At 37.7% G+C, this 23,295-nt stretch overlaps 1 protein-coding gene across 2 annotated transcripts; it reads right to left on the minus strand.

The window, feature by feature from the left end:
- Window positions 1–2,218: 2,218 nt before the first annotated feature.
- DYNC2LI1 (dynein cytoplasmic 2 light intermediate chain 1) lies at window positions 2,219–21,971 on the minus strand. Of its 2 annotated transcripts, XM_069852656.1 has the most exons (13): window positions 21,900–21,971; window positions 21,066–21,183; window positions 20,474–20,508; window positions 20,010–20,079; window positions 18,924–19,012; window positions 16,414–16,600; window positions 13,846–13,914; window positions 12,436–12,513; window positions 10,802–10,878; window positions 10,381–10,451; window positions 9,957–10,054; window positions 8,799–8,891; window positions 2,219–2,420 (listed from the first exon to the last, which is right to left on the minus strand). In XM_069852656.1, exons 1-13 carry the CDS (start codon window positions 21,911–21,913, stop codon window positions 2,355–2,357), a joined length of 1,065 nt encoding a protein of 354 aa, XP_069708757.1. In that variant the 5' UTR covers window positions 21,914–21,971; the 3' UTR covers window positions 2,219–2,354. The 2 variants fall into 2 exon arrangements, with proteins under 2 accessions (XP_069708757.1, XP_069708758.1); XM_069852657.1 differs by lacking the exons at window positions 21,066–21,183; window positions 21,900–21,971 and having other exon boundaries at window positions 18,924–19,145; window positions 20,474–20,514.
- Between the last annotated feature and the right edge of the window lie 1,324 nt (window positions 21,972–23,295).

A 23,295-nucleotide genomic window follows, 5' to 3' on the forward strand; every position in this document is an offset into this window, starting at 1 on the left:
GGACATCAGGGAACATTCTTATAATCCAGTCTGCTAAGTGACTGTCAGACATTTACTCTCCAACAAGACATCCTAGCACTCAACAGACACCTCTGGCTTTAATCTAGATCTTGTCCTGCACATTCTTAAACACTCAGTCCATCTCATACTACAGAAAATGACCATGGACAAAAAGCCGAATCTATTTTAGGCTAGCAGTTCATCAGCTTAGGCTGAATGCAAATCAATCATACCATTAACCATTATCTGTCAAATTGATTAGACTGACTTCCTAACGTTTGAATATTTGATAGAAATGTCATCATCTGAATCCTGTGTGAAGTTGTTATAATATTACACATTGCAAGAAATAAATCCTATATTAAACTGTATGACACTGAAACAGAGATAAAGTAAACTTCTGAACAATAGATCTGGTCAAACATGGTTTTAATTCTGATTTTGCCACTTCTGTGGAATTATCCTACTCACAAACATCAAACAATGATGCGAATACATTCTCAAGCTTTGCTTTTGAATTATAGATGCATCTTCTAACAGTCCTGGAAGACTGGGGAAGTCCCACTGGACTGGAGGCTGGATGATGTTGTGCACATCTACAAGAAGGGTCGCAGGGAGGACCGAGGAAACTACAGGCCTGTCAGTCTGACCTCAGTGCCAGGGAAAGTCATGGAGCAGGTGATCTTGAGTGCTATCATGAAGCACATGCAAGAGAACCGGGTGATCAGGCCCAGTCAACATGGGTTCACAAAAGGCAGGTCTTGCCAAACAAACCTGATCGCCTTCTATGACAAAGTCATTCGGCTGCTGGATGAGGGAAAGGCTGTGGATGTGGTCTTCCTGGACTTCAGTAAAGCCTTTGACAGAGTTTCTTGCAGCATTCTGCTTGAGAAACTGTCAGCCTCTGGCCTGGACAGGCGCACACTCTCCTGGGTGGAAAACTGGTTGGATGGCCGGGCCCAGAGAGTGGTGGTAAATGGTGCAAAATCCAGCTGGAGGCCAGTGACAAGTGGGGTTCCCCAGGGCTCAGTGCTTGGTCCAGCCCTGTTCAGTGTCTTTATCAATGACCTGGATGAAGGCATCGAGTGCACCCTTAGCAAGTTTGCGGACGACACTAAGCTGGGTGGGAGTGTCGATCTGCTGGAGGGTAGGGAGGCTCTGCAAAGGGATCTGAACAGGCTGAACCGCTGGGCTGAGTCCAACGGCATGAGGTTTAACAAGGCCAAATGCCGGGTCCTGCACTTGGGGCACAACAACCCTATGCAGTGCTACAGACTAGGAGAAGTCTGTCTAGAAAGCTGCCTGGAGGAGAGGGACCTGGGCGTGTTGGTTGACAGCCGACTGAACATGAGCCAGCAGTGTGCCCAGGTGGCCAAGAAGGCCAATGGCATCTTGGCTTGTATCAGAAATGGTGTGACCAGCAGGTCCAGGGAGGTTATTCTCCCTCTGTACTCGGCACTGGTGAGACCACTCCTCGAATACTGTGTTCAGTTCTGGGCCCCTCACCACAAGAAGGATGTTGAGGCTCTGGAGCGAGTCCAGAGAAGAGCAACAAAGCTGGTGAGGGGGCTGGAGAGCAGGCCTTATGAGGAGCGGCTAAGAGAGCTGGGGTTGTTTAGCCTGAAGAAGAGGAGGCTGAGGGGAGACCTCATTGCTCTCTACAACTACCTGAAAGGAGGTTGTAGAGAAGAGGGTGCTGGCCTCTTCTCCTAAGTGACAGGGGACAGGACAAGAGGGAATGGCCTCAAGCTCCACCAGGGGAGGTTTAGGCTGGACATTAGGAAAAAATTCTTCACAGAAAGGGTCATTGGGCACTGGCAGAGGCTGCCCAGGGAGGTGGTTGAGTCACCTTCCCTGGAGGTGTTTAAGGCACAGGTGGACGAGGTGCTAAGGGGCATGGTTTAGTGTTTGATAGGAATGGTTGGACTTGATGATCTGGTGGGTCTCTTCCAACCTGGTTATTCTATGAAACTAGGAAAATATGCCTACCACACTTTACTATGCAGTTGCATGTTTTGGGAGTGAAAACTTCTTTGTATTTGAATACATGTTTAGGACAGAAGCATACAAAATAATGTGTTATAATTTATAAAATAGGTAGACCTGTCTAATGCCAATCTTCATATTCAAACCCACCTCTGAATAATCTAGAATTCCTTTCTCCCCACTTTTTAAAACTCTGTGTCAGTATCAAGATATACTTATATTTGGACTGAATGAATAAACAGGAATTCTTAATAAATACTATAGATTGCTACTGTGTATTTTTCACTGCATCAGATTAATTTTATTATTACACTAGAAAATTGAAGTAATGTTGTAAAAATCAAACTGAAGACCTCTATAGCAGTTCATCAAGCAGAGTCAAAATCCATTTCTTTCCAGGATTTAGAGGCATTTCTTTTGTATTGTTCAAGTTCCTAAAACAGAAACATACATATTAATTGATCCCCTCATTACTAAAAGTTATAAAAGATGCATACTTTAGCTATCTTACTATTTAAAGCATGAACAAAAACTTTTCACTGCAGAAAAAATGTACTATATATATATTTTTATCTTGAACAAAATTACAGTAAAAGTGCTACAAATGTTGCCACATTTGCTGCCATACAAGGAGGTAGATTTTATTTATATTTTCATTTTGCCTAGGTACTTTCTAGGCAAAAGGAAACTTTGAATCTTTTCTTGAGCATTCAGTTTGAGAATCCAGGCTCCCTAGGAAACTACAGAAATAGTACTGTTTCAAACACATGAAGCCAGGACCTTTCAAAATGCACCTGTAATTCCTTAAGATTATGATAAAGAAACTAGAGGAACAAAGCCTACTTTCTCTCTCTCTCCCCCCCCCCCCCCCCCCCCATCTGTCGGGACTGAAATGAACTTCTGTAAGCTTATACACAATCAGTGATGATAACTAAGAGAGCTGCCAGTGGACCTTAGAAGCCCCTGCTGAATACAAGCTTGCCCAGAAAGCAGTAAGCAGAAACATATTTTACATGAATACAATGGGTGCTTAGGAATACCTATGCAATCTAGGCTACTGGATGTTTCTGGAAATATTCATTATTGCTCGAGATTTTTCTTGAAGTGTATTACTCATGGCAGAAAATGACGCCATCCTTTTACTTTTGTTTAAAAATAATCTTTCAGGTGCTACTGTTTAGTAGACTGAAAAGCTAGAATCTGCATATAAAAATAAAATGCAAACCCAATGTGGTAATTAAAATTATGCATCTTCTAGATAGTAATTAGTTTATTAAAAGCAAAGAGAGACACAAATTGTGGAGGTGTATAAAGAAAGCAAATTAGGTGCGAAAGATGAAGCAGTCTACATTATGCTATACTGAGTACTAGCAAGGTAGACAAATGACCTTCTTTCAGTCAAAAGTGCTACTGGGAACTTCGAAGCCTATAATAAAAGGTTCTAGCAACATTACCAAACAACAATTTAATCTTCTGAATTTGACGTAGTGGTCATACTGTCAGGAATAATTTCCCAAGAGTCTTTCAGCAAAAATTAATTGAGTTTATCACTATGATTGCTTTTCATTAATTTGAGACTAAGAATTTGCAGGAAGATAATACTCTAAAGTGGTACCGTTAGGCCTAACCCTGTACTACTTACCATACAAAAAAAAAGTCATGGTATCTTATTTTGATGAGGAAAAGAGATGGACATAAACCAGTGATTAGTATAAATACAGCAAAGACCCTCAGAAGTGGGCATATGGTTTATATGGTCGCTATTCTGATTTTAAGAGCATGGGCTTAACAGAGTAAGGGAGGTTTCACTGTAGGCAGACAGACACCAGAACTGACTAAAATAACAAAATGCACACCTGGTGAATTTAACGGAAGTGTTAATTCTCAATGCAGAGTACAGAGGAGGAAAAAGTAAATAAAGGGCAAAGCAACAATGAAATCATCATCAGAAAATTTCATTATTTCCATACAATTTCTATTCTCTCAGGAAATAACTCAGACAAAATTTTCAGAGACTACCACAGATTTGAGCAGTAAGAGGATTTTTAATTAGTGCATATTCTTCATGATACTTGCAGGAGTCTAGTTTTACAGTAAAATACCTCCCAGATGACTGACACAGAACATAATGTGTCTAGCCTAAATCTATTAAATTGCATTATTAAATACAATTCCTGTACTACAGAACTGTTCCATCTCTAAGCCAGTCATTATTCAGTATTTTCACTCCCTCATTATTAATATAAAGTAATTATGATCTTGGAACATAATGAACTATTGGAAACATTCCTGCAGTTAGGAATAGAAAGAATACTGCAGTATGTGAAGGAGCACATGTAACCTGATTAATGCTAAGTAAATAATTTCAAGTCTAAAAACTTTCTCAAAAGCTATAAGAAGGGGGAAAATCAGACAATAGTTTTATATACTAAAATAATGCTATTTGGGGTTATGTCTACAGGTGTTGCCTAAATAATTTGCTTTACAGATTTATCACATGACTAAACCATTTCAAGAAAGAGGCAGATAATTTAGCAGAATTTAGTTTGCTCTTGTTTTATCTAGCTAGAAAGCAACTGAGTATAAAGGCAATTCAAAACAATACAGAAATGAAAAGGATCCACACCACAGCATATATTAAAACTATATAGCCATTCCACTACTTATGGAAATACAAAATAAAATGATAAATATTTATTTTTTATATATTTGCAAGTAAGACTAACAAACATTTAAACAATTTCACATTTTAAGGTGTCTGCTCATACTTCTCTGCCCAGTATCACTGCTCAGACCAAGGAGGTTCATTGCACAATATACAACATTCCATTTTATTGAATGACATTGACTTTGTCTCCTGGTTCTGCAATATGGTCATATCAGTGAAGTATGCTCAAAAAATATGGCACTTCTTCTGTTGGCCAACACAGCCCCCAACTCAAACAGAGTGTTCCAGATCTGTCAAAGAAATGACTTTTAGTTGGGAATGACACAGTTAATTAGGTCACTCCTATTTTAGGGGAAACAGGAATATGCTTCCTTGCAAGATGTTAGAGAGCCTCCCCTTCTTCTGTTTATGACTTGTTAGTCTTAACAATTATAGCCCTATTCATTTAGATTTGCTTTATTTAATTCTTGTTGGCTAACACCAAATGGCACCAGGCAGCTGATTTTTTTTTTTTTTTTTTAGTATACTTTATGGCACTAGGCTTCATCTAAAACCAGCACCAATCCCTAAAGCAACACCCTTGTGTAACAAGGGCCAGTCAGCATGAACTTTGGCACTGTGTGACAGTGGCTTCTCAAGTACCTGACTGGGAGGCTATCCAATTCTTTGAGCTCAAGGTTAACTTTATCATTTGCTTCAATAAATGGAGCTCCAGTCAACTGTCCAGATGAAAAAGGTCCAAGCACCTATTCCACATATTAGCAGTACAAGCCATAACAGGATAGCTAAAATATCTGAAACAAAAACCTTTGAAAAGACAAGAGTGCAGAACTCTGTGGTAGAAAGCATTTCTAAAGAAAACAGAGCAGACGCCCCCATGTGCCAGCTCACTGCTATAAGCATTTAGAAGGAACTAAGGAACAAGAGTTTCACGCACTCATAGGCACTGACAGATGCAGTTTTAACTGACAATATCATTTCAACGATCTCACTCTTATTTAAGGCATGTGTGTACCTAAAATGAAATTAAGGGGACCTTAAAGCATCAAAAGCCAAAAAGCTATCAGAGAATGGAGATAAATGGATGACATGTTTACCATGGGTTTTTTATGCTTTACATGGACTGTAAGAAGAGTTAACAGCAAGGCACACGTTTAAGGCCTAATAAGCAGGCAAAATGAATGTTTTTCTTGAATCTTTATAGCCTTGCAAAGAGCACAAAATTCCAGTAATTCCCAGGGAGAATCTGCTAGTTAAGAAATGCATTTAAAATGCCAATTTCAGGAAGGTCCCCAGTGCTGTATTCTCTCTCTCTTGGAGCTCAACTCCAGCATAAAACCAGCAAAACAATTGCAACAGCACTATTTGAAATAAACCTGCATATCGAATGTGTTTGGCATAAGAACTAGGAAGAGAATTCTGAAAAGACATAGTTGAGAGAGGGAGCTGTGCTTGATTTGTAACAAAGGCACAGGGAGGAAAACACAGGCTCAGAGAGCTTTCCAGAGCCAAACGGTCTAGAAATAGAGCAGTACATTTCATAGTTAACTCTGAAAATATTATAGAAGCAAAATAAAGTGGTCTAAACAAAAACACTCTTGTGGCAGAATGCTGATGAGCTGCACTCTTAGCTCCTGTAGTCAAAAAGTGTCTCAGATAAATACTAGCTGATAGATAACACATGGGAGTGAGCCAGGTACTTTGTTCTTTCCATACTTCTATTTTGTCTTTGAACTATTTTCTAATTTTATACTTGAGAATTTAACCTTTTACTCAGCTACAGCATACAAACCCTACCTGCAGAAAAACTCTTCAACCCTGGTTACAAAGTTGACATTGATTTAATTAAACTTTGTATTGCCACAGTTATCTATTACTCTCTTGCAGTATTACTGGTCAGGTGACCAAGACTGAGTCACTCAGGTATGCTAATTTGTCTACGAGACTCAGTGACAGAGGCTATACTTTGTTTCTGTTGCTGTGCTTTCGTTTTTCCTGCAAAGCCTACCTTTGAGATAAACTAGCAAACTGGTTATCACCTAGAGTCCAAAATGTCATACTCATTAACCGAAAGTAACCGAGAAAAATGATAGTGTGCACTTAAACGATTTTAAAATCTACAGTCATTATATGTAACTTTCCTTTTGCATTATGTCCCATGATTTCATTAGCAACATGTTGAATACTAAACTTCTTAATATATTGTTCTTCCTACACAACAGATACCATGAGACTCCATAAAGAATGTCAGGCTTATGATGCATTTTAAATGGGGCTTTTTGTGCTACTTTTCATATAACTGGAAAATCCAAAGACACTTCAAGAATCACTGCAAATGCAGAGTTCTTTCTTTTCTTTTAGATGAATATTGCTATCTTGGTGCATTTCAAATTGAATTAAATCCTTGGCATATAAAACATTTTAATAACGTGCAAATAATCTTGTAATAATTGAACTTCACGATAGAAAAGTTTAGGAAAGAGCTGCAGATAACAAAAGTAATTTTCTCTTTAATGCTCAAATTACTTGTAGAAGTCCAACTAAAAGAAGCTACACTGGTTTGCAATGTCCTTGAACAGATTAAGATTCTAAAAGCCTGATTCTTCTGTTTAAAAACGGAAAATTAATAATTTCCTGTGTGATTTAATCAAAGCATACCAGTATCTTCTTTTGCGAGACATCAGTATTATCTAAAAATAACAAACCTAGTACACCATATAGTTATTTTGAAAGATATAGATACACTGCGTGTGAGATTACATTATAGATTTCAAAAGCTACGTGCTTTACAAATTGTAACGATTTCTAAGACTGCTCTTGATGTAACAGAAACTCAGAACTGATGCCTACATTAACGGGATATTACAGGTAATGTGCAAGTTCAAAGATTGTGGGGATTCTTGAAATTGCTTTATTCTTTTACATTATTGATGTATTTCTTTGGATCAGGTAACTACAGGTTTACTGCCTTATGCAATCTAACTAAACTCTACAAAACTGTGATAGCAGTAATAATCTAATCCTTTGGCTTTCTTTTACAAGCATATAAAAAGATTTAATAGAATTGCCTTTCATCTTAAGAGCGCAGGTCTGTAAAAGCATGTGAGATCTAGATTGGTACAATTCATCATCTTAAAGCACTGTTGGGAAAACCTCCTCTAACCACGCTAACTTAGTCCACAAAGAAGTTAACTGGTGTACAAATAGCCCACATATTGCTGTGAGAATAGAGTGGAATGTTTCTCAGTCATTCTAGCAAAGGATTCTCCATGTGTGAAACATGTATCTGTATGAAGTAAAGAGTTTGCAGAGTATGTGATACTTTTTCCAAACAAAGAAAAATACACAAATCTTGGACTAATAAAACCATGCCTATGATGAAGACTATACACAGCATTTCTATTCATGTGATGGTATACACCAATATCTACAAGACAACGTTCTAACCTTCATCTAATTTGCCACAGAATTTTTCAATAAAATTAATTTGCCACAAATGCAGGGAAATGCAGAAACATGTCAAAATGAACACGAAAAAATAGAAGACCCTTTCCGCACCAAAAGCTTTTCCTGGAATTCTGGGCTTAAGTCAAATTTCACTAAGTGGAATAATTCTTTTCACTCTGTTCAAGATAAAACGTACATAGCCTGCAAACCCAAGTCATAAACATTATCATCTCAGTACCTTTCCCGTTTAAATAAGAAGTTTTGAAGGAGCAAGACAAAAATAACAGAAGTAAACAGTCCCCACCCCAAACCTTGATCCTGCTTGCTAGACTGTGACAGTCAACACCCAAATGAAAGTACAGGGTAGAGAAACAAAGCCATTGCTGCCAAGAAAGCTTCAGAGCTTTGCTTCAATATTATTTTAGTGAAATAATTCTGGGAAAGAGCTAGAGGGAAAATCTGAATCATTCATTTCTAAAGCAACCACAAAGCCAAAAGTTTGAGATCCAACAATCTACTATTGGCTTAATGTCTACCAATGGAAAAAAAAAAACCCAACTAACCAACTGTTAAGCTGAAAACTAAAGTTGGCATTATTTAAAGGCAAAAAGGGGACTACAAAAAGGGGATTATTCTAGCAACACTGGTGGTTCTGGAATGCCTGACTGTGAACAGCAACTGGAGAACAACCACACACCTGTTTTTTCTGAGCTTTCATGACATCAACTTCATACTCAGCATATTGTAAATCCTGTGCAGGATCCTTGGTATCTTCTAAGTCACAGAAACTCTGGAAGCGGAGTTACAAACCCAAAAGGATAAACTTTACCTTCTGTTCTTTTAACAAGAAAATACCACGCTATATATCTAATGGAAGTATTTGCTTTTAATACAAATGTATTAAAATTCCGCATTTATGGGAGAATTTTGTGCTATAAGACACAGATTAGATTTAAAAAACAATCTTAGATTTGTAAAATGATATAAAGTAATAGTGCAGTTAGATCTTAAAGGAAAGAAAATATTCTTACTTGGTAGCTGTTTATTATTCTCTCCTCACAATGACAATATCTCTTCTCGCCCATGACATTCAGGCATAGTTAGGGCTGCTCTTGCTGGAGCATGTAATACTAGAATTCAGTTCTGGTTACCAGAAGCATTACTTCAATAGCTAAGAAATGGACTACTATCTTTTTGCAAAGATTTCATTTACTAACCTTGAGGGAATTAGAACTTTAAGTTTAATTCCAAAGAAAATGGTATTCAGTGATTTGCCTCTTGGGACCATAAACTTCTGAAATATGTACAAGATTTAACAGTACATAGGTGCCAAGAGATTCTAATTACCTTGCAAACCCAAACACTTCCTTTAGCAAAATGACAGACTTTGGCAGGGAACTCTTAACACACCCTCCTCACTCAAAGCCTCATGCCCTAGGAGAACAAGGATCAGCAGCTTGCTGCAGCCATGAAAAGCTCTCCTCTCGCAACATCACTATCATTTGGTTTAGGCATTAGAGGATATTTCACCTTTAAAAATTCCAAAAAACACTGTATATATAGCTTGTCTTCCAATCTAACAAAAAGCAAGGGAAAAAACCCGGAGGATTACATCATTACTTCCATTAATGCTAAATGTAGGAAGGGGACTGAAGATGTAGAAGCTAATAATCAAAGCATCACTGCACATAAATATGTAGTTTTAAAAACCTCATGAATTAAAGTGGTTGGAAGAAACAGGACTGTTAAGTAAGACTGAAATTCCAGCCACTGGACTTGAAAGATAAAAATTAATAGTGATATTACTGCTACTCAATGAGCAAATAAGCTGTGCAGCAGATATATAAAAACCTACCTTGGGAGGAAATGTTTTCTCAAATACTTTTTTCCACAGTTCCAATGGTGTGTTTGCACGCATCTTTCCAATATCACTATCAGAGGCAGGTGGTGGTCCTATGGATTACAGTACAGCACAAAGTACTACAAGTATCTTGTCAGAACGATGGAAATTATCATATCATTTTGGATAAGGATCAGTTTTATTTAGTATTTTATCTTCTACAGTGACAAGCTGCAACAAGTCTGAAAGAACATTGATCTTCCACCATGAAATGGGCTGAGTGGTATTACATTTTCCTTTAGATCTAAGCCTGTTGGTACTTTACTGTTTGAAGAAGTCCCAATATTTTATTAAACTACCTAACAAAACTGCGCAAGTATTTCTCATAATATGAATACAGAATTATACAACAAACATGATGAACAGGAAACATCCTAACCTATTTGTCTCAGCGAATCCTGGCCTGCTGGTATAAACAGAGGTTTGCTGTGATCCACTGACATAGACTTGCTAAACAGAAAAAAAAAAAAATCAAGTGTGCATTTAACAATCAATTAAAAATTAAATTATTCTAGCAATACAAGACTTTTACTGGGCTTTGTATACAAATACATATAAATAAGAATCTACTCATTTCTAGTGGTGGCCACGTCTCTAATCCATCAGTTTTGGAATAAAAATCAAGGAGGTGTCACTGTCTTGTGCAGAGAGGCAGCTGAGATACAGGAGCACAAGTCCATGAACAAGAACCTTTCTGAGATCATATTTAAGAAAATTTAAAAAAATTGGTGATTGGAATATCTTTTTCACTACTTTTAGACTCTGGACAAAACATTTAATAGTTGCAATAATTATGTTACCTTTTGTCATAGCCAAATGCCAAGTGATTAATAAGAACACGGGCTTTCAGCAGGAGAGCCTCAGATTTACTGGTAAACTAAATGAATCAGAAACCAAAATACACATTATATTCTTCCATCATGGAAATATTACATTATGTCATCTGCATAGGGTAGTTCAAATAGAGACTGGATAGTTCCTGACCACAATACATTTGGTATACAGTCAATGAATTCATCAGATTAAAAATCTCACCCTCCCTTTCCAAAATATGCATGTATTTGTCACTGAATACTTCGATCAAGAATATTAAACAAAGTATAAAGGTTAAATAATATAGTATAAAGGTTAAAGAATAAATTTTAAAATACTGACTCACAATCTTTGAAGTACGTACATTAAAAGACTATTTTTTTTGCCCAAGACTAATGAATTACAAAGATTTTAAACTACATTAAAAATAACCCAGAATACCAAAAATATTTAGAAATTTAATGAATAACTAAAATTGTTCACACATCATAAAAGCATCTTTATAATGGTAGAACCAGTACAGATTTATTAGAAAGCACTTCCCAGAATATCTTCTCAAACAGCAACCTTATTCCTAAGGGCTTTTGTATCCTAACAGCTTCATGGATTTGAGAAAGCAATCAGATCCCTCCTGTGGGAAATGAACTTTCTCCCACTTATTTCAATGGGCATCAGGATCTAGCAGCCAGAGGGTTTTAGGTTCCTAGTTCTTCATTTTTAATTATATTAATGCTTAAATACTTGTTTAAAAAAATTTAAATCTTGACAACTGATTCTCAGTTAGCGAAAGCTGAATTTGTTTGTCAAAGTACAAAGCTGTACAATCTTACATGGGTGCAAAAGGACATGCTGTGATTATAACAATTTGAAGCAAACATAAGTTGTTTGGTATCCAAAATTATGTAATAAAAATATTTAATACTGGTTAAATGATGGCTGATACAATTAGAACCATCTTCTGATGTAGAGAGCACCCAAGAGGCAGTTTTTTGGATTGCAAACCTCAGCATGCATATTACTGCCTTTACTCAGGAGGTGATCTGCCAAACTCAAAATCAATTTATGCACTCACATAAATACTTCATTGTCCTCATGGTTGGCAGTTCCTACTCATTACTGTAAAAAAATTCCTGCCTTTATTCTTCAACACTGTGAGTATGGTAAGATGGTATGCTTAAACTGCCATGAAGACAAGCCCTTGGTCTAAGTTTTAAATCTGCTGAAGCCAGGTCACTAGAGAAAAGTTCATGCATCAACCAAAACAGAGTTTTCTCTAATTTTAACTAGGGTAATCGCTTTTTCCCACCTGCCTTTCCTGCACCAAAAAAATTTTGCCAGGCATGCAGTAAACTCAAAATGGGAACTGAGTTGTCTAACAGGTAACTCTTTTCATTTAGTTTTTGCTGACACTGAGAATTGTGTTGTTTGTTCATAAAGTATATCCATGCATCTCCTGCCAACACCTGCAACCTGTCTGATAGATTAGCTCACAAGGAAAGTTAGTGTAAACCTGATAAAATCCTATTTTCTTTAGTTTTACAATTCTATTCCATAAATATTGTTTTGTAACACAAATATTGCTCATCTTCTCTATCTTTAGTTAGAAAGTGAATATACACACCACTAATGATGCTCCATAATAATGTGAAACAAATCGAAGTGTCTTGCTTATTATTTTCCTCATTTCAGAGTCAAACTCCTGAAAAAGTAGATATTGGAACATATACATAAGAAACAAAAACCAAAATATTGCAGATAGAACTTTTCATTTTTCGTATAAACTGCAATGCACTTAGGCTATATTATATGAGGCTTTCAGCTGTCAGCATAATTATATCTTAAGACAGAATCAGTAACAGCCTACTCTGAAAAGAAATGTCACAATTTCCCTTTGTTCTTTTTTACAGAGGGAGCCTAATTCAGGCAATATGTTAGTCCAGAAAAAGTTTCATAACTAGGAATGTGTATTCAGTTTTTAATTAATTTGTTTAATTTTATTAAAAATTTTTTAGAAGTAGAAATACTACCTACTAGGATAAGGATTTTTTTCTTTTTGTGTAAATACTTCACTTTCAGTAAACCTTCGAGTATATGCTCTCTAAATTCTAATACCTGCAAGATTTGAAAGGTGCATAAAAACACCTTTTCATCAATGTTTCTTTAGTCTAATATCATACAGATGGCCTTCCCTGGATGAAGCTGGAGAAAACCTGGTCCCAGTGAAGACTGCAAGAGTCTGTCCATAGACCCCAAAGGAACTAGGCTGTTATTCTGTGCTTATTAAGTGACAATCACTGATTATTAAAGGGTCATGGCTCAGCATAAAGTCTCAGTATGAAAGAAGGCACAGTAACTTACAGTCAGCCAAGTATCAATGTACGATGTAGTCATCCAGAGAAGCACAGGCTGTCAGCACGAAGCTAAAAATCAAACTTTCTGTTCTACTCTCCCATGACCCAGTGCTGCTTGAAAACTGGGCATGCATTTGTTTGGATTTTTAACGTCCTGGGAGAGAATCCAGCAGTAATCTGACATTTTTTATCTCTATTCCCTGAAGGACGTAGTTACTCACTTGCCTCTAAAAATTTCAGAGGTACTTCCAGACTGAAATGACTGTTCCTGCTGCCACAACTTTTAGAAAATCTGACCAGCTGAAAGGAGAGATGCCCCTCTTTCACTGCCATAAACTTACATCTGCTGTCAGAAGGACGTATGGAACTGGATTTCTCTCATTATATAAGGAATTCATAAACATAATATTTTCTTGCTTTCCTCTCTGGTCTGCAGCAACTTCTATATCAACATTTTCCAAGTGTATCTCAAAAATGATCAGTTTGGGAGTATTTTGTGAAGGAATGACAGTGTGCCTTCTATAATGCTGTTGGATGGAAAGATTTTTTTTTTTTTTGTGGTAGAAGGCTGATTGGCTGTACTTCTGTTCAAATGGCTACAGTTATATTATGAAGATTTTAGAACATAGGATCTTTACTGGAAACTTCTAATTATTAAAACAATATTAATTATTACTCACATGAAAAACATCATATTTGCTTCCAATGATTACCAAGGGTATTGGAAAAGGGTCAATCAACTCATAATCCTACCAAATAGATACATGACAGTTAAGCAGTGAAAACAAACTGTAGAAGATTCCAGCTGTTAAAACATCTGAAAGGAGTTAATTCACAGAAGACAACTTTGTTTTTTCAAAAACTTAAGTTAGATGAATAAACTTTAATGCAATATTCACATACCATGTTCTACAATTTTCTCATTTTCTTCATAAATGGTCAGGAAATCAATTCCTCTGAGCAGTGAGAATTCTTCCTGGTGTACAACACTTCTTACACTATATACTATATAGCTCCAACATTAGATGGGAAGTGAAGAAAGGAAAAACCCCATATACTCACAGAACAACTGCCAGATTAGATTAGTAGAACTGGCATTTTGACGTGCTCCCCTCTCCTTGCATCATATCCAAAATAATACAGACAAAAGCTCAAGAAAACTAAGCTGAATTATTTGCTTGTCTCACATATTTGTCCTCCCCACATCACATTTTCTAAACTCTTAAATAATATTTTATGTGACTTTCGAATGTTTGACATCAGCAGAAAAGGGAAACATCACTTAACAACCACGAAAAAGCAAATCAACACCAACAGACAGAAACAGATCTGGGAATGCAGACTTAATTGTTAAATAGTTAACTTCTGATAAACGTTTTAATGAGTAGATTGCAATAACTCTGAAGTTATCTGGAAGGTTTTCCGCTAGTCAATATGAAATAAGACAACTCCATTATGTTCATACAATTATTTAGTCAAGCTGTTTTGGTTGCAGCAGAGCGCAAAAGAGATGCGTTTTAGCAGAGGCAGATCTAACTGATCCCTTCTAAAACTCGTTATTTCACATACAGGTTAAATGGCAGTCAATATACCAGCAAAAAAAGCTATACTGAAGAAGAACATATTGAAAAGAAGTTATACTGAAGAAGCACATACTAAAAATCTTCTACTTTGTGAGGAATAATAATAGCTTCACTCGTACACTGTCAAGGCAAAATTTTTGAGCAAAATTATCATAACTTAAAACTGGGTGCATAGAATATAGAGCTGAAAAAATTAATTTGGGAGAACATCAGAAACATAAAAAACGGTTATTAGGGTCTGTATGCCAGTTGACTATGGAATTATTTTTTGACTAGGGACTACATTAGGTGCCTCCAGCCCTCTTAAACAAGGTCTGTAATTGATACTCTTTATCATCATAGTCAAAAATTCTTTATCCAGGCCAACAAAACACATCTAATCCTCAAAAAAAGCCTCTAAGAACCTCATCAATTCCTGTTTATGATAAAAAATATGCTTAGCTATAAAAAGGCAAATAAAAATCTGTGTAAACCATTATTTACTTCGTCTGTAATAGATATTCCCTCCCACAAAACTGACTTAATTTTTTTCTTGAACAATGATGAAAGTAAAAAGAGAACTAGGGAGCAACAAAACATTTTGTTTGCATCCTTCCTGGTTTTGATAATGAAGGCTGAATAGAAATTCTAGTTTAGAAGATATAATTGTGTTCCCTACATAGCAAGTGTAACAAGCCTTCTCTTAACAATTACTGGCATCACTCTTTTTACTTATTAAAAAAAAGCTTACAGTCTTCTGATAGGTGAGTCCCTATATGTAAACTTGACACTGCAGCCACAATTTTATTGCCAAGTGTACTTGTAAACATTTACTTTTTGTGAACTACCTTCTCTATAAGTAAAAAAGAAAATCATATTTCAGCAGATCTCAAACATTATTTTCTAAATCTACTGAGTGCTGCATATGTTGCTTTCTCAAAAATTTTATGTTACTTTTAAGTTTTTGAGCTGTGTAAGCATTTGCTATATTGCAGCACTTTAGAGAAGTTACAGTAACCAGATTTATGTGCCAAGTCTTTGAACTGTTGAATACTTATTTGTGCATTATATACACATAACACTTGCAGAGGTTTAATGAACAATGACTTTTCATTTCTATTGCGCATAATCAAGTTTAGCTTTTCCAGAGATTTAGTTAGCAATTATGTTTAAAGGACTGATGTTAACATTTCTGAAACTTTATAATTTAATTAGTTGTCAGATTATCAAAAGGCATTGAGTTTGTGATAGACATTTAAATAAATGCAAAGTATATAGTCACGTTGATGGCTGTTATAACTATATTCTTTGCTTAAATTTGTACCTTCAGTTAGTCTCTTGCTAGATGACTTTTGTACATTCTAGTTTTCATCTTCATTTTAAAAAGATGAGGGGGAAAAAAAGCAAACTGCTACTCTAAAACTATTTCTTTTGATTGGTGTAACATGCCATAACAATCACATTAGATATCTAACAAAAAGATATAAGGAACCTTCTTTCCTTGTTTCTGCTCTTATTGAATTTTTATTAAATTGCTATAATTTTCCAGTGAACAGGTTCATCTACATCAAATGGATTTTCAGTCATGCAGAAAAATCTAAAAGAGTTGTTTATGATTTTCAAAAGCATTATCTTTAACTGTATAAAGGCCTGTGACACCTGGAGAAAATATCAGACGTAACTTACTGGATGATCCCTCTGCAGATTGTTCCGCATCCTCTGTTTAATTTCAGTAGCTACTTCAAGATTTGTCTTTTCTAGTCTGGTTAAAATTTTGTTCACGTGGTTTCTGGTGACCTGCAGAAGTTTCTCCATAGTAGTCCAGAGCTCATTAGGTTTGGACAAATCCAATACAAGAACTACAGAAAATGACCTATTAAAAATGCATTATTTGGTCAGATCTTTAGCACATGAGGCAATTAACATTTTCATATACAACCATACCTGCACCAGTAGTACAAACGCCGAAAGCAACAAACATTGAAAATATAAACGCTAAGTGTTTATTGTGAAGCAAAGGAAGGCGGCTTTTAAGGACACTCTGAGCTCTGAAGAGACCTTCCCCCTGTCTCTTGTTCAAAACTATCACTTTGGCAAATTTTCCATAAGAGGTTTTTGGGGGGGACTGTATATATCAAACTTTCTTTCTGGAGACTATGTTTCAAAACAGTAAAATAAGCAACTGTCCTGAACCCATTTAGCTCCTTCCTGAATGACTGGGCACTTCCCAGAGAGGTGGTTGAGTCACCTTCCCTGGAGGTGTTTAAGGCACGGGTGGATGAGGTGCTGAGGGATATGGTTTAGTGTTTGATGGGAACGGTTGGACTCGATGATCCGGTGGGTCTCTTCCAACCTGGTTATTCTGTGATTCTGTGATTCTACAATCACGTATCCTTGCCATCTCCTAACTCTACAAATCCAGATGAAGTAATGTTAGCAAATGGTTAGGATCTCTTCTAACCATTAATGTATCCAAAAGTTCCATGTGTTTATTATTATATTGTAATATGAAATGGAAAAAAACCAGTCAAGGGCAATATTCTGTGCCACAGATTGTGCCAATTAGCTGGAACCTCAAATGGGTGTATGAGAAAGTCTTCTAAAAGATAAGTGGAAGAAGTCACAGTACTCAAAATATACTTAGCAATTACGAGGCTTTTAAAGGATGAATTATGATGAGAAACGTTTTACATACTAACTCCTCTGCTTCCAAAACTCTGCCTCCCAAAACTCTAACTGCATTAAAGTGCAACTGTAAAAAACAACATCATAAATGCATTTGAACAGATGCAGTCATTCTTTCAAATTCCATCTTGACTCAAAAAAGGGGATTCCAGACCAGAGAGGTATTAGAAAGACAACAAGGCAGAGTGGATGTCTAACTTTGCTTTAAAATGCCTTGGGAAAAAAAAAATCTGGTGAAAAGTCTCTTGGTGAAACTAGACATAGTTAATGGAACTTTTAAATAAGCAAATTGCTTGACTACAGTCAGATGAGAAAAATGGGGAAAAGCACTTATACTTAAATTGAAATGGTACACTATTTGACTTAGCACGTCAAAATACTGCCTTAAGAACACAGGTAGTCTTACAGAACAATGTTGCTATCCCACCAAAGAATCTTAAGATCATCCACATCGGAATACTCCTTATCAGCAAAAATGGAAGAAGACTGATGGAGGTGAAGTTCAATTAAGTTCATTTAGACAACAGCTGAAAAACAATTTTTTTTGGCCCAAGCTCTTCTAGAAACAAAAACCATAACATCCCAGAAGTGTTTTAAAAAAACCCAAACACATTCCTTCTGCCTTAGTCTCTTACTAAACAATGGCATTATCTCAATAGCCAAACAGTAGCAAAAGTACATGATAAAAACTGCATCTGTCCTGGATTATTTCTTTCTTTTCACAGAAATTAAAGCTCACTACCAAAGAAATAAAGCAATGCATAATAATACATAATGCATATTTCGATCCTTTTCTCCTCCTTCACTTCCAACTCTATCTTCACTAACCAGAGGAAAAAAACAACAGAAAATGCATCCCCCATCGCCTTCTCATTTCTTCACGCAACTCTTCAAACATCTCTTCGTCCTGTGCTACTCCATTGCTTCTATGGATTTTTCTCACTACATTCTCTTAATTCTCTCTAAATTCCTGTTTCCTTTTGCCTTCAGATAATTTGAATTGTTTCAGTCCCTCTCAGAATGATCCTCTCGGCATCAGATGGTCACTTCACTTACCAGAAATTCAGAGATTCCTTTTTTTTGTCACAATTTTTTTGCTTTATTTTTCACCCTAAGGTATTGCCCCTCACAAAGACAGCATCTGTGTTTGCATATGGAATTGGATGCAAGATTTTCATATGCTCCCAAGTTGCCTTTTATGCTCTTTCACTGAGCATAAATATACTAAGTTTCTTCTGTATTTCTTGTTCCATCTACTTAAGGCAAACCTATTTCCTCCATGTTAATGCTTTCTCTTGCTGCTGGAGACTGCTAAGAACTTGGCTTATTAGGAGAGAACCATGAAAAGGAAGGTCAAAGCCAAGTATCAGCGGTGTTACAATAATTTTTGGAAAAAAACATGTGTTCTATGTTACATTTTGAAAGAGTTTTACATAATAAAAGCTCTGGAGATCTCCTTGTGTTGGAAGGAAGCTGAAATTGACTTTGGTATTATAATATTATTCGCTTACCTTATATTGTTGCTAGTGATTGGTATTCGAATCAGTTGTAGTAACGACGTTCCACCGCCTAGTTCCCAAAAATGAGCTACATCTTTAGGCTGCAAAAGAAACTCTTTTACATGTACTTCCATGAAACACCAAGAGAAGATCAAGAGAAGATCTTTATCTGATAAATTGGCTTTTCATGCAAGCGACTCAGAACAAAAACATATAGTACTTCACTAGTATTTTCTGAAAAACAAAACCAAATAAAAACTCCCCATGTTAAAGATGCAGCTCTTACAAAAGACTCCTGGCATGCCTATGACTGAATTGATAAAAAGCAAAAACATCAGGAAGCACAATTAAACAACAAAAAATCAGGTTCTCTTCCCTTTCTTTCTATTCATTGCAGCTCATGACTACTGCTTTTTCACAATTTTACAACTGGAAAAGTGACGAATCATCTACCTTTACGTTTAGTTTCTGGGAAAAGTTTTAAATTATTTTTATTTTTCAGAGTCAGATTTTACACTCCCTGCTTCAGTAACAGAAACAGCTACTACCTGCAGCAATAGCTATTGCTGCTGGTTAGTGTTCTGCTGTGATGGATGGGTTCAATATATCTGTTAACATAACAAGAACATAGCAATATGGACACATAACCAAAAATGTAATTATCACTTAACATTCTCTAAGGTGACTGCTTCTCTCATAACACTGGCTGTATAGTCAGCTTGTTCTCATTTTGCATTTTAAAGACAAAGAAAATGCATTACAATGGCAAAAAAAAAGCACTCAAATACTACAAACAAGGTAGTTTCATAGATTAATCTAATTGCTTTGTGTTATACTTTGGTCTCTGACCTACTGTGTTTCAGTGAGAAGGAAAAACATATTACAGATTAAAATAGAAAATCAAGCTAGCTATTTTAAACTTAAGTAAGTTTCATTAACTTTGCTAAGCTATTTTAATTATATTAAAAATGTTTTTGTTTCACAAACAGTAAGCTAAACCCCTTAAGACTCTTATGAATAAAAGTAAAAATTATAAATTATTTTTATACATGTGTGTATCTATAAAGAGATGGTAAACTATAGTTTCTGGATACTCACTGCATTGTGTCTCCTTGTCCTTCTTCCAAAAGTATATTCCAAGGCTAATGTTGGCTTTGAGATCTCTTCCCTATGCAAGGAAAAATAACTTTACTTTATCAAGATCCTCAAAATAAAGTTAACTCTACAGTTACTAGATTATATTTATCAGTCAGTTCAGAATTTGGCTTAGGAGCAGCAGCACAGAAGCATTTTAATACAATGGGTCTCAGTTGTTGAAGACAGGAGAAATAGCATCACCAACCTGAACAGATGGCCATTCAAGCTCTCAAGTACTGGAGAAGAAGGACTAAAGGAGTTACATGACAGGTAGTAATGAAGGGATAAGAGTTTATCTGTAAGTGATCGACCAATTACAGAATATATCATCTGCATACATATATTATGAATTATCATATGATATAACCGTTCATGTAAAATTCTAATCCAGAGTTGGAAAAAGCTTTTAAAAAATTAACACATACCTCTCAAGACACCTCAGTATAATAGTGGTCTTTCCCTGGAAATTAATAACAAAGACGAACCCTACTGTACTGTCATTAAAGCAAAAAATTTGTATCACTAAGTGAAACTTACACATTAACACGCTGATAATAAAGTACCTGAAAAGTGTAAATACATGCAATTGTTTGTAGCCTTATAGTGGAACCTTAACTGCCAACTTTCTGTCAGAATCAAGTTACACTACCATTATTATAATTACAAACCAATAGAGATGACTTAAACCTCTACAAGGGGACATGTGACATGCTGAACAAAGTGAATAGCTTTAATTCTGGCAGCTACTCTTAAAAGATTAACGAAGCCAAACCCCAGAAAATTATCACATCGCTGATAACAACGGCTGAAGTTTCGATTCTCTAAACTATAAACTTCAACTTCTGAATTGTAATAACGCCTAACTGCTCCACATTCTGTGAAATGCCCACTCTCTGCAGAATCAGAACACAACATACTTCATCTTTAGAAGAATTAAGTGGGCCACGTAGTTATCTATTTTACCTGACACAAACTATGTTCAAAGGAAGCAGAAAATCATACAGTCTTTAGCATTACCCCATTTTTATTTCCCATGAATAATACTGATTTTTCCCAAGCTTCCACATGCTTGCCATCATTGTCAGAGTTTTCTCTCTTCTCCACTTCAGCTATAGCAAGATCCCATAAAGTATCACTAGTTGGAAAAAAACAGTCATTAGAGAAAAACTATGGAGACTTGACCGTAACTCCTGAGAATATCTAAATGGATAATTGACAGGTATTGCTATGATTTGATGATGACTATTATTATTATTATTTATCCCATCACACTCTCTCTGCTTATCAAAGATTGGTCAAATGGTTTGGGTCAGAAAGGACCAACCATCACACACTTCCACCCCTCTGCAATGAGCAGGGACACCTCCCACCAGATCAGGCTGCCCAAGACCCCATCCACCCTGGCCTTGAACGCCTCCAGGTATGGGGCAGCCACAGCTTCCCTGGGCAATCTGTGCCAGTGTCCCACCACTCTCATCGTGAAGAAATTCCTCCTCATGTCTAGTTTAACTCTGCCCCTCTCCAGTTGATACCCGTTTCCCCTCGTCCTATCACTACCAGCCTTTGTGAGCAGCCCCTCCCCAGCTCCCTCGCACGTCTCTTAACAGAGCTGGGGTGACTAACCCCACCTCGGCCCCGGCCCCGGCCCCGTCCGCTCCCCTCGCCCTGCAGGAGCCGCCCCGGCACCGCGCGGTTCTCGGGGGCTGAGGCCGGAACGGACCCTTCTACATAGTCCTGCTCCCTCCGTTCCTCCCTCTCTCTCTCTAGGCCGCGGAGGCGAGCCGCCGGCAGAAGGCGGGGGAGGCTGCCGAGCGCCCCTCGCCGAGCCCGGGCGGGACCCCCGTCCCTTACCTGGCCCCGGACATCGCTCCGCAGGGCCTGGGCCCGTCGCCATGGCAGCCGCGCGGGGCACGCCGGGAGCTGTAGTTCGGGGGGCGGAAGGAGGGATAAAGTAGTTGCCGTAAGCGTTGTCTCTTAATCTACTCACGGCCCCCAGGAGAACTTAACAGACTCACAGAATCACTAGGTTGGAAGAGACCCACACGGTCATCGAGTCCAACCATTCCCATCAATCACTAAACCATGACCCTCAGCACCTCGTCCACCTGTCTTTTAAGCATCTCCAGGGAAGGTGACTCAACCACCTCCCTGGGCAGCCTCTGCCAGTGCCCAATGACCCTTTCCGTGAAATATTTTTTCCTAATGTCCAGCCTGAACCTCCCCTGGTGCAGCTTGAGGCCATACCCCTTCTCCTGTCCCCTGTCACTTGGGAGAAGAGGCCAGCACCCTCCTCTCTACAACCTCCTTTCAGGTAGTTGTAGAGAGCAATGAGGTCTCCCCTCAGCCTCCTCTTCTCCAGGCTAAACAACCCCAGCTCTCTCAGCTGCTCCTCATAAGACTTGTTCTCCAGTCCCTTCACCAGCTTTGTTGCTCTTCTCTGGACTCGCTCCAGAGCCTCAACATCCTTCTTGTGGTGAGGGGCCCAGCACTGAACACAGTATTCAAGGAGCGGTCTCACCAGTGCTGAGTACAGAGGGACACTCTTAACTTTGTTAATAGTGGAGGGGGTGAAGTAAAACCTGAGATAGTTGCCATCCCCTAATGAGGTAGAAGGTCACTGTAATTATTTTCTAGTTACTGGGTGTCACGACCCAGCCTGGACGGTCCAGGGGTCACAAGAATCACTAGGTTGGAAAAGACACACTGGGTCATCAAGTCCAACCATTCCTATCAATCACCTGGACTCCTTGTAAAATGTATGGGTTCAGTACCTACCAGGCTAAATGAAGGCAAAATGATACCAAACAATTCATCAAAAAAAAAAAAAGCAATCAATTTTTTACAGGCATTCTGAGGAATAAGATTGCCGTTAACTTACTAAATCTGTGTTAAGGGAAAAATGAGGAGAGAGGAAATTACAAGGACACCATTTGTGCTCTGGTCCTCTTCTCCTCCCAGGAGGGCAGGTGTATGCAAGCAAATGGCCCCTCTTGCAGGCTGTTATTTATACTTCTCGGTGGGCCTGCACAGCCCTCCTTCTAGGAAAGTTCCAGAGCTGATTGGGCGGGGGGGGGGAATATTCTTTCCAGGGGGCTCTCCGGCAAATCTCAGATACTGTTCTGCCCCCACTGCCGCTACCGGCAAGCCTGCAGCATGGTCTCTCTGGGCAGCAAGCTTAGTTGGGCTGCCTGCAAGAGATAAAAGTGCTGAGGGACACTTCCTTTGCTGTCGTCTCAACATTCGAAAA

Source organism: Phaenicophaeus curvirostris, chromosome 2, assembly GCF_032191515.1.
Source record: "Phaenicophaeus curvirostris isolate KB17595 chromosome 2, BPBGC_Pcur_1.0, whole genome shotgun sequence".
Lineage (NCBI taxonomy): Eukaryota > Metazoa > Chordata > Aves > Cuculiformes > Cuculidae > Phaenicophaeus > Phaenicophaeus curvirostris.